The sequence below is a fragment of the Zootoca vivipara genome, chromosome 13 (genome assembly GCF_965207765.1).
Source record: "Zootoca vivipara chromosome 13, rZooViv2.hap1.1, whole genome shotgun sequence".
Lineage (NCBI taxonomy): Eukaryota > Metazoa > Chordata > Lepidosauria > Squamata > Lacertidae > Zootoca > Zootoca vivipara.
In genome coordinates, this window is record NC_142596.1 from 25,024,990 (window position 1) to 25,037,436 (window position 12,447).

The 12,447-nt window shown below is 41.7% G+C and overlaps 1 protein-coding gene across 1 annotated transcript in view; it reads right to left on the reverse strand.

Annotated features, from left to right (window-relative positions):
- Positions 1–5,316, reverse strand: part of LOC148683656 (multiple epidermal growth factor-like domains protein 11) — a 29,976-nt gene extending 24,660 nt beyond the window's left edge. Inside the window, exon 1 of the mRNA XM_088657098.1 lies at positions 5,194–5,316. Coding sequence (XP_088513224.1) covers positions 5,194–5,309 — 116 coding nt within the window. The 5' untranslated portion in view covers positions 5,310–5,316. The remainder of the gene's footprint in view (positions 1–5,193) is intronic.
- Between the last annotated feature and the right edge of the window lie 7,131 nt (positions 5,317–12,447).

Sequence of the window (12,447 nt, forward strand, 5' to 3'; positions counted from 1 at the left end):
AAATTCATTATATAGAGTTTCCCAAAATTCCTTAATTACAGTACTTTACAGGACCAACACATTTATCCACTGCCCTTCCCCAAAATCAATTTCAGGGGGGTTTAAAACAATCTAAAAGAATGAGCACACAGTTAAAATTCGAAACACAGCAAAACAAATCAGCAATACAACAGCAATTAACAAAGAACCAAGAGAACAATGTCTTTCTGGACAAAAGAAACAGTTTGCCTGTTGTGTAAAAGAGATTAAAGTTGGGACCAAGGAAGGCTCCTTGGGGAAGGCATTCCTTAACTGGGAGGACACAGGTAGAAAAGCCTTATCTCTGGCTGACTCTTGTCTTGTTTCTGTTGGCCCTAGAATTACAGGCAGGTTGAAATGAGGCTCACCTTCAGGTACTGAGGTCCCAAGCAGATAGCATCAATGCTTGGTGCAATTCATCAGAGGCAAGGGGCAGGGGACAGAGTGTGTGTGCTTGTCCGTGTGTGTAAGATAGCAACGGCTTTCTAGATTAAACAAGAATGGTCCACCTAGCCCTGCACCCAGTCTCCAGCTGTGAACAGTCAAATGCCTTTGGAAAGCTAAGGAGCAGCAACAACCCACATTCATTCAAATTTAGACTGTACTCTGTGGGGCACAGCACCCTCTATTTTCCTCATGTTGCTCTGTAAAGTGCATTTTAGAACTGTATAAATATACACATCTCACATTTTCCAAGGAGAAGGAGAGGACTTCCCCAAATCAAATGGCCTGCTTTAATTGTTTTAGGTTCTCTGAGGCACCAAACAATGGTCAACCACCCGCACAGGTAAGGGTTTTTAAAAAGTTGATACTGAGATAATTGGTCCAATAGTAGATGAAAGCAGATGAAAGCTAGATAGATGCTCACATTGGCCAAAGCTTTTTCAGATCATGAAATAAGTGAAATGGAGTGGCTGGCTGCAGAGGAGTGGTTGGAGGCTGGGGGAAGACAGCTCAGAGCCAGGGGACTGGTGGTCGGACGATGAAGAGTGGTAAGAGGGAGAAAACTGGGAGGAGGAAGCTGAAGAGGAAACAGGATTTAGTGAGCAGGAAGAGGCTGCAGCAGAGAGCAGTCCAGAATCAGAGACAGAAACGGAGGCTTGGAGAGGAGGGAGGTCAGGAGATTGAGATGTGGCAGGCTACTGAAGAAGCCAGGGGGTATTCTGCTCCTCCTGCGACAAGCCCTTCTCCCTTCTGGTCTTCCAGAACATGCAGAGAAATGAAGTGGGCAGAGCAAAGGGAGACAAGATGAAGGAGCCTTATGCTGCTGGGGAAAGAACTGGGGGAGGAGACTTAGGGAGCGGTGGGAAAGCAGGGTCCTTCAGTCTTAACAACTGCCTCATTGGGACAAGACCTCCTGGGAAGTGTTACTGTGATCACCAGCCCTGACTTCACTGACACCAGGTGTATTATTGCTGACCTGCCCCTGACTCTGGCTCCTGATGCATTACTTCTCATATTAGCTGCAGTAGATTGCCAGAAAGGCCACCTTTAATTTAAAGAAATCACTCCATTTCTAAGTACCGTAGGAAGGACCCTGGTGGGCTGTTAGCACCAGTTCAAAAACATTTTTTTTGCAACCATACCTTCAGTCACCTTGCTTTTGGTGAAGATGGGCATGCCTGCCCCACTGGATCAATGTGTTTCGTTGCTGCTTAAAGTTTTACTTGCTTTAACATAACTTGTTACTATGTTTATTATATTGTCGCCACTCAGGTATTATTTCTAAATGAATGATAATGAATAACAAATAAATACTGAGACATCAGAACCAAAACAGCAGCCCCCACCCCACCAAAAACAATGTGTGTCCTTAATTTGCAGGCCTGCAGGCTGAAACTGGCCACCATCCAGTTAAACCAGTATTCATTTCTGAGCTTACTGCTGGGTACAAACTGTGGAAGTGGGGGCTGTGTTGGGGGAGACATCAGGTTCCAAGTCTGGACAAACTGCCCTCATGATGTGGAACACTGAAAGAGCAGGCAAGTGATTTTCAAAGCTTTGTCTCTGACACGGAGTTTCTGAACCAAGAAAAAAGAAAATCTTGTAAAGAGCAATGGAAAAATGTAAACTGATTGAAGCTTGCCACCATTAATAAAAAAGAAAGAAAGAGGAATCGGGGAAAAGTTCTATGCCCTCACATAAAACCATATCAGATATTCTTCCTCCTGGGACTGTTCAGCTTTTACTTGTGTACAAAAAAGGCTAATTAAAAGCACATATTAACATAATGCTGTCGAGGCTTCCCGGCACTTCATTCTGATGATGAAGGCACAAGCGCCGCAAAATGATGGGGCACACCAATCAAACACAAGGCTTTTTTATATTAGAAACAGGAAAGAGGTCTCTGGGGCTTGATTTTTCACTTTTGCTCATTTTAAACAGAACCTATTTTAATCCAAGATAATTTGTAGCAGAAATTAACCAGTAATTGAGAACCATAAATTGTGAGTTAAGCAGCGGGTTCTCTGTTTGTTTGTTTATTCCCTGAAAAACTTTAGCATTGCGTTAACCAATAAAATGGGAGGGGTAGCCAATGCCACGGTAGACAAAATTGGTATTCAGTATAATCTTAACAGACTGGAGAACTAGGCCAAAGCTAACAAAATGACTTTCAATAGGGACAAATGTAAGGGTCTACACTTAGGCAGGAAGAACCAGTTGCACAAATATGAGATGGGAGACACCTGGATTGCCAGTAGTACATATGAAAAGGATCTAGGAATCTTAGTGGACTACAAGCTTAACATGAGTTAACAGTGTGATGCAGCAGCAGCAAAAAAAAAAAAAAAGGCTAATGTTATTCTAGGCTGCATCAACAGAAGTATAGCGTCCCAATCAAAGGAAGTAATAGGCCTGCTCTGTTCTTCCTTGGTCAGACCACACCTGAAATACTGTGTCCAAATCTGGGCGCCACCATTTTAAAATGATATTGACAAGCTGGAACATGTGTAGAGGAGGGGACCGAGATAGTCGAAGGTCTGGAAACCATGCCTTATGAGGAACGGATGAGGTTGGATGGCCATGTGTCATGGATGCTTTAATTGAGATTCCTGCATTGCAGGGGGTTGAACTAGATGACCCTTGGGATCCCTTCCAACGCTACAATTCTATGCTTCTATTAGTCTAACCTAAGCCCATTGCATGTGGGTATAGCAAGCACTCAATCATGGGTCTGTTACATCCCGGGTTTTTAAAGAACATGCAAAAAACCTGCATTTAAGTTGTACACATTTCCCTATACACTTTGGCCATAAAATGCACATTTTTTTCCTAAGCTTTCCAAATCTTTTCAATACAGAGAAGTGCAAATTCCAAAGGGGAAGTGCATTGGTTCGCACGTTGTTTCAGGAACTGTGAGTTAGAGAGTTTCATGCTGAAATGTATTTCTCCCCCACCCCTACTGGAAAACCTGTGTGTGTGCAGGAGTATACTTTGGGCACGGGGCTTTGAGCACCTGGTTTTGTCAGCCAACAAAATGTCAGCTCCTGAGAGCTGACCTCTCTTTTGTCTGCACAGGGCAATGAGATATCCGGCAAGAAAATATGCCAAAGCAGAACGTATTTAGACTACTCTTTTATTAACATAAACCCCCTCGTCATCTTGATTATTATTTTATGATCCTGTTTGCTCCTCTTGACCTCACCCTAACTCAATCTCTTTGGGCTGATTTATTACCATCTAAGTATCACAGTCATCTTGGCCGGGGCAGCCAATCAATTCTGGTATTTAATTTTTGTTTCTCCTTGATTGGGTCTCTGGGTTGCTGACTCCCTTCACACAAAATCAATATTGTATTCCTGGGCTTGAAATGTACTTTGCCGTGCAACTGCAAACAATACCAAATCACAGGCTCCATCTCCACCCACGTTTGCCCTCAAAGCCTGTTGTGCTGCGTGATCAACATCCTTAAAAAAAAAGAAATGCGCACACACAACATCTTAATAAATCTAAGCATAATGAACTTCAGAATGCCACTAAGAGCTGTTTATGTTACTTAAAAAAGATTCATATTCATTATAGCATAAGGTGAGACACATTTTAAAGAGCCTGTTCTTGGACAAAACAAGCAAGGCTGTGCTTAGCTTAGAGCTTTACAGCAGAAAAGTGGCAAGTTGCTTTATACAGTGGTACCTCGACTTACGAAGACGATCCGTTCCACAGTCGTCTTCGTAAGTCGAGGTTTTGGTTGTCGAAGCATGCTGTCAGCACATGCGCCAACCATGCATGCCGCTCTGTGCAGGCGCAGAACGCGCACGGCGAAAAGACTTCCAGGGTTGTCGACTTCAGAAGTCGAAACCTTTGGAAGTCGAAGCATTCAGTTGTCGAGGTATGACTGTACAGAGTCAGACAAATGGCCCATTTGGCTCATTGTTGTCTACACTGACTGGCAGCAACTATCCATGGTTTCAGGCAAAGGTCAATTCCCAGCTCCACCTGGAAATGCCAGGCACTGAAACTGGGACTTTCACGCAAAGCCCTTCCCGAAGCAGAGATTTCAAAGGTGACAAATCACAGTCAGGTAGTTTGCCCTGCAACATCTAAAGGTTCCCCGGGTTTGGATGAAGAAAAGGAGATGGATGCCTCATATTCCTGCCCTTTTGGAAGTTATGACCACAAGAGCAGCAACCTTAGCTTAACAAGTCAGTAATGTTTGGCACAAGTCATTTAGGGTATTCAGAAATGTTACCTCTTTGTCATGACTGGAACACTTATGTAGCTGGTCTATAGGAGGATAGTTGAAGTCACCCACAATGATAGCAGTTCTTTGACTGCATTCCTCATATCAAGATCTCCATGAGCATTTTGACCAGGGGGACAATAGCACAACCACAGCAGGGGAAATGAGACTCCTCTGAAGGCAGGTAGTGCACACACAAGAGAGAACTCAAAGTAAACACCTCCGGGCATGCCTCCAATCTTGCAGCACTGTTCATAAGAGGACACTGTTCTACAATAGAAGATCTGCTCTCAAGGTCCTCCTCAAAAATGAGGTGAATTGTGACTGAGAAGGGGATCCTCAACTGTGGGTCTGTGGAATTCTTTGCCCAAAGAAGGCTCAGTGTGTCTTGTCAGCATTTTTATTCCAGTTTTGTATCGAACTATGTTGAGAACTGTTCTATAAATAAAGTGGTATACAGAGGTTTTTTAATCTGCGAGGGAGCAACATTTTACCTTTCCCAATGGCTGCAAACATTTGGGTCATCTGGATTTAAGGAGATGGTGGTTTTCAGAAGGAGAGACAGGGCGAGGACTTTGAGATTCCACCACAGGAGGAGGCAGAACATCATCGCTGCTTCTAAGCAAAGGAGAAAAAAGCATTAAGACAAACAATTGCTTCTTAGTATCATAATTAACCAGTTATAGCTTCTGGTACATTTTATACCAGTCTGGTGTAGTGGTTAGAGTGTTGGAGTTGGACCTGGGAGACCTTGGGCTGGTCACCATCTCTTGGCCCAAAAGATGTGCTACCCATCACGTCAGGAATCAAAGCTTTAAACAAAAGAAAACAGAAAACTGAAGGCAAAAGCATCTGTTGGCATTAATTTTCTCCATTAGCAATGTGTTCTTTCCGCGATTCCTATACTCATTTTTTTTAAAAAAAGATTATTTTTTAAAAAATATTTCCTTAAAGTGAACCACTGAGACATTATAATAGCTTACTTCTACACTTACCCAAGACAGAAACCACCTCTTGTTAATTTTAAAGGAGTTTGCAAATGTCAAGTGCAAGGCTGCCAAATCTGCCTCCAAAACATGGCTACTGCAGATTATGATTGATTGACAGAAAATCAATTGAATTTTCAGGTCTTATTATGGAGTTCGGAGAAGAAATCCATTTGCTTTTGAGGCACCATTTTAGAAACTTCTCGTTCTACCTAAAGCTTTAAGGGCTATGATATACCTGAGAGAGAGACTTCAGCTCCCTACCATTGCAATTAAGGATGGTTGAATCTGCCAGTTACGAGTTGCCCTCCATTTCTCATTTCCCCCTATGTTTTAAGTTCAGGTTGCTACATTTCCCCCATTAGCTTGCAATTAAAAAAGAATACTATTTTTTCCTCCTATTATACACATTTTTGTATGCAGTTTTCCCTTATGCAAGTTAAAGTTATATTCACATATATACATGCACTTTATGAACACTTTCCCCTGATATACACATTGTTGGTTGAAGAACTACACTGCAAAATTTCAGAGAAATGCAAATTTTGAAGGATGGTGTGGTGCTTGGGGTATTAGTGTGAATTAGGTAGGCTCACATCAAAACAAGAACTGGGTCTCTCCCTTTTCTGTAGTCATTCACTCCCTGGGATCTCGATAACGTTCTACATTCACGAAATACAAATGCCAAACGCATGGTTGATGGTGGCTCTGAGGGATAGAGTTTCCCTCCTTCTGGAGGACAAACCAGAGTCAGAGCCTCACGGGTTTTTGCAGGGGATGTATGCAACCCTTTAGGGTACAGTACTTACACATCTTTGGTAAGTACACATCTTCCTTAGAGCAATTCCCCTATGAGGAATGACTGTAGCACTTGGGAATTTTTAGTGCAGAGAAAAAGCAAGGAACGGGTGATATGGCAGAGGTCTATACAATTATGTGTGGCATGGAGAAAGCGGATAGAGAAGGAATTGAGATTGTCCATATTTAATTAGTAGTTTGCACTAAGAGTCTTGCTGCACATTTTTTGTAACATCTGTTGTTGTTTTACTTTTCTATATGCTGCTTAGAATTTGGGCTTGCCGAGCAGAAGGTTGACGGTTCAAATCCGCACAACGGGGTGAGCTCCTGTTGCTCTGTCCCAGTTCCTGCCAACCTAGCGGTTCGAAAGCATGCCATTGCAAGTAGATAAATAAGTACGGTACCACTGTGGTGGGAAGGTAAACAGTGTTTCCATGCGCTCTGGCACTTATCACGGTCCTCCATGTGCCAGAAACGGTTTAGTCATGCTGGCCACATGACCCGGAAACCTGTCTGTGGACAAACGCCAGCTCCCTTGGCCTGAAAGTGAGATGAGTGCCGCAACCCCATAGTCGCCTTTGACTGGACTTAACCGTCCAGGGGTCCTTTACCCTTTTTTACCTTTTATAGAAATAGTCTAAATAAATAAATAAATATATTCACCATAGAAAAGCATTGTATTACTTCCACATGCCTTCCACAACTTGCCACCCTCCAGATGTCTTAGCCTACATCTCCAATCAGCCAAAGCCAACATAATGCTGAGGTTGATGCAAGTTGGAGTCCAAAACATTTGCAGGGCACCAGGTCAACAAAGGCAGCTGGAGGAGCTAGCCGAAAAAGGCACCAAACTTATGTTTTCAGGCCAGATACCATCTCAGCAATGCAAAAATGGCACCAAGAAATATCTAAAATAATTAAAACACCTGTTCATGCTTCCCCTCAGTTTTATTTGTTGAACATGTGGACTAACCAAAGGCCTTAAAAAAAAAAACCCCAAAGATCTTCTTACATGGAAGCTGGTAGCTGCCAGGATCATAGTGCAACGTTAGTGGAAAACACTACATAATTTGAATATTTCCCTATGGACTCCTGCCATTGCAGGAAAAAATAACACATAACTACATGCTTCCAAGGAAACTACATGCTTCCAAGGAAAAAGAGGGCCCTGAACATTTCAATTCTGTTCGGTGGGATTTTATTTCTTCTGTTTCAGATATGGATATGCAACAATCACTCCCAGAGTGATGTCAAAAAACATGGTTGTCTCGAGTTAATGTCAGGTGTAATTATTCCTCATGCTTATAATGCTATAGGAGCTGCCTTGTTTGGGGTATGCTAAGTTGATCAGTTATGAAATATTAAAATCAATAACAAAGTAAGGCAAAAATGACCAAGTCTCTCTTTGTCAAGACACTTCAGAAAGCTAAAATCCAGAGCAGCTGCCATTTCACACACAAAGCAATAATATTTGTCGAGGCACTTCCAAAAGCTGAAATCCAAAGCGCAATTCATGCACAAAGCACTTTGTATCAAGAAGAGGCATGGGCAATAAAATAAAATAAAATCAATCCTAAGGGAGGGAAGGAAAGGAGGGTAACTTAGCAGAAATGTTAAGGAACACTAAGATTAGTGGGTTAGTGGAGGGAAGGTATTTTCATCCCATTATGATGAAACTGGTAATGAATGACTTGGTGTCAATGGGAAAGCTGACGTAATAAAATTAAAAGAGAGAGAAAGGAGGCCTAATCATTTGGAAGTGACGTGATGGATAATGGGAACATGCAACCTAATCAGCTATAATTAACAAAAACACATCATGTTGTGAAAGTTTTTTTTCCTCAGAACAAGATTTTTCTCTCAGGCACTGCTTCACTCTAGTCCATCCTTTGGCCCAGTTTTGACCCAAAGTGGTCAACCTCTTGTCAGGCTGTTGTCACTTCAGATGGCGGGCTGGGGTGAAAAAGACTTCACACAAAAAGATTAATTGGATATAGAAAACTAGAATGTTAGGGTTTTCCATGGGCCACAGCCTAGCCACCTCCCTAAGGTTTACCACCTCAGTGAAAACAAGGCCTTGTTCCCCCCTGAATCACGGCTGAAATCTGACTGTGCCTTAGTTTGTTTCACTTTATTTATATATTCAAAATTTTGTGGTTTATTTTACTCCGCTATTCAGTAGAAAATGTCATTGAAAAAACCCAATCCCTGCTGTTGGACTTAAAATCTAAAAGACATGACACAAAAGGGAAAGGATTCACAGAGAAAAAGGGTAGAAATAAACAGCGAACTCAGGCGCTAGTTCATTAGTATAGTGTTATTGTAATGCCCACCTGAAATGGAAAGACCTGTCAAATATGCCTGAAGTGAGCTCTATTTATGTTGGTTAACTGAAACAAAACAAAACAAAACAAAAAGTTGAATTTGTAAGTTTTTAACAGTCTCACCTCAGTGTGCTGTAAATCCCTTGTGGCTATGAATCCATCAAGTATTCAGAGTTCATTGGCAAGAGAAAGAACCACTCTGCAGGCTTTTCAGGCGTCCTTCAGAAACTGCAGAGAGAGAAATCACAGCTGAACAAAGGGAAGGAAAAGAAGTGAATTAAAAAATAGATGTACATCGGTGTCTTGACGGTGGAAATCCATACTTGCAAATATTTGCTCAAGTAATGCCAGAGTGAAATTGTGCTGGATGTACCAGCGGCCAGATGACCAAAAAGAGGATTTTTCAAATGCAAAAGCTAATCAGCATTTCCTATCACATTCAGGTTAAATATTTAACAAGTGGGGGAGTAAGGAATGGGGAATAAAGGTAGGAAAAAAGAATAAGGAAGATCAGGACAGAGAGATTTAGGACCCTCTCCAAACTGGGGGGAGGCTGTTGAAGGAAATTCTGCAACATGTCATTAATGTAATACCGTAATACTGCATTAGTTATGGTTTATACTGGACTGTCCACACATCATTCTGCTTTATTAGATGTTTTGCCATGCTTTCCCAGTGCAATTACATTACTGCTGTCTGGCGGGACACTTCCGGGCTGCTGCACAACAAAAGCAGAACAAAAAATAAACCAGAACATTTTGTGGTATAAGAAGTTAAAAGATTTCAGCAAGAAATTATGGGACATGCAGCAATTGGAAATGACGCAGTTCGCAATATGTCTGCCCCAGAACTTTTGCAGGCACGAACAGTGTTGAAATTGGGATAGTGTGGGAACTTCCCAGTACCATTGCAAGCACAAATCATCATGAATGCATACTGAAAGAGACATCTGGAAGAGCCCTATATAGACTGAAGAATGACTTTACAGTTTAGGTTGAAAGAAGCAATGGTGAGCCACATTTCCAGTTATTTCTTCCTTTCAAACCAACTTTCCGCACAGAACTAGGATATATTAGTCATTGCAGAATGGAGAAGGGGGACTATACACATAAAGCAAAGAGCTGACTGTTTGGGGATCTTTGCAGCCCACCCAAGGACTACAGGATTGCATAGACGAGTTCCCCATCCCCACATTCTGTTCTCATTTCAATCCCACCAGAGATGGGTTAGACTAGACCACATGGCTCTCAATGAAAATCAACCAGTTAACTTTCCAGCCTCCTAGACCTTCAGCTAATTAAATAATAAATGGCCTTTTAAACTGTGGGGCAGTATTGGTTTTGTTTGTTACTATGTTGTGCGTTTTAGTTTTTTATATCGTAAACTGCTCTGTAATCCTCAGATGAAGGGCAATACAGAAAGTTAATACATAGTGTGTATTTCTCCTAATATTTGTATGCCATTTTCCCTAATATGCACAGGTTTGCAAAACCATTTTGCCCAGCACATAACAAATTTTTGTATGTTGTTTTCACTAATATATACATTCATATGAACACTTATCCCCAGTCTATGCATTTTTGTACTTGGCTAGAGAACTGCACTGCAAAATTTGGAGATGTGTGAATTTCAGAAGACAGCTGCGTTTTGGTTCGTATGTTGTTTCAGAAGGCACAAATTAGGCGAAATATCTCCCTTGTCCCATCATATGTCAGCCTAAAAGCAAAGGAGCTGCTCTCCTGCACGTTCCAACAATAACTCAATTGCACAACAATATCTGGTTAGTCCTTTCCCTTGTGCAATATTCCACCAGCACAACCCATATACTGCTAAGTGACTTTAACTTAGAGCTCATCCAGACCTCCGTTTGTCCCGTGCCTGGACATCACAGGTCCGAGCAGTTTTGTCTTTGCCCTAACGCCTTCCCTTGGAAAACCTACTCTTTGGCAATAAATCAGAACAAATGGCAAACCTTGGAAAACCTATATGCTGTTTGCTCCAATTCAGTGCTAAACCATCGGTTTTCCTGGGGGGAAGCAGAGGAGCAAACAAAGTACGGACAAGCCCTTAGTTTCATTGGGTTGTATCCAATGTAGTACAGTATACTAAGAAGTTTGGAAGCTAAAGAACAGGGAATACACATGATAAATAAATATTTAAATAAATATTTAAAAAGTAGTTACTTGTTTTAAAACCGCAGGTAGGCAAGAAAAGCAAGTGGAGAAAAAGGACACAGTGAATTAAAACCCAACTTTTGGCTGCCGATCCACAGCAGTCCCTGTGTTCAGATGCTTGCATGATTCAGTAGGAGATGCATATTTCTACTTATCCCAAAAATGTCAAAGGATACTGGGGGAATATGTAAGTCTGGAGGATGTGTGCGTAGACACTGCATTAAAGAAGTAAAAATTAGTATTTTTCTTCCCTGACTTTTAATGCTAATTAATTCATTTGACTCTTCAAGAGGAACTCCCAAGATCGTAATTTAAATCAGATCAAAATTTCTGGTATTAAGCACTAAATTCCCAAAGACATTTTATGAAAATGGATCAGGAATGTGAGATTCTTTCAGATGGAACGGGAGACATAATCCTCCTCCTTGCCCAATTTCAAAGAAATTGCTGCTGCAGAAACAGAGTACAGGTGCACCGAGTTGTCCATGGAGGAAAGAATACATTAAAACCAAACTCAAGCTCGGAGACTAATGACCAAGAAAACCACAGAGTTGTGCAAGAGAGTCTTAAATACTCATCCTCTCTCAAGGTTTCTGTATATGAGATAATGAACCACCAAATCACAGCACAGCTTACTGCTCACTAATGACCTCTTTCCTCAACCAGAGGCTGGGAGGGTTTCCTACAGCAACCCAGGGCTGTCTTTGAACTTTCACTTTAACCCCATTTACTCAAAACAACATTAGTGTGAACTGGCTCTCTTCAAAAGGGAGACAAGCTGGATTCTGTTATTATGAGACTCCTAAGATGAGTGAGTCGTGATCAGAACCATCAAAACCAATCAAAACAAACAAGTGGGAGCACACACATTTTGCACGTATATTGTTCGATTGGAATTTTTTATACGAGCGCTAAACAGGGGGAAATTTAAAACATTTTTTAAAATGAGCATGCTGAGAAAACCCGAAGTGCTTGATCCTGGAAAAAGTATTCTGCAGGGGTAGCATGGGAAAGGAGATGGAAGCAGACCGTCCCCAATGACACTCACAGAAAAGCACATAGAAGTCAGTTCAGGAACTATTTCAAGACCAGTTCAGAAAAGGGACAAATTTTTCTTCGGGTTTGTTGCGGATTGACATTTGTCACAATTCAGCAGGCTTTCCCAGGGAAAGCAGAGCAACAACAAAAAAACCCACCTTTCTCAGACCCATGATAACAGAGCAATGCAAAATACTAGAAATCACAGGGCAAACAAAACTGTGGATGGACCAACATGGGTATTTTTGCACCTACTTTTAAGTCTGTGGGATAAGTTATAATACTATTTAAATGGAGGACCACATTCCCTCCTGTGCAACCTTCTACGGGGCACATGCTATCAGCGGGTGGGGCCAGCAGCAGAAGTGGGCTTAGCAATTAATGCCAAGTTTAGCTTTTACAGTAGCCTTGTTCACACACACACACAC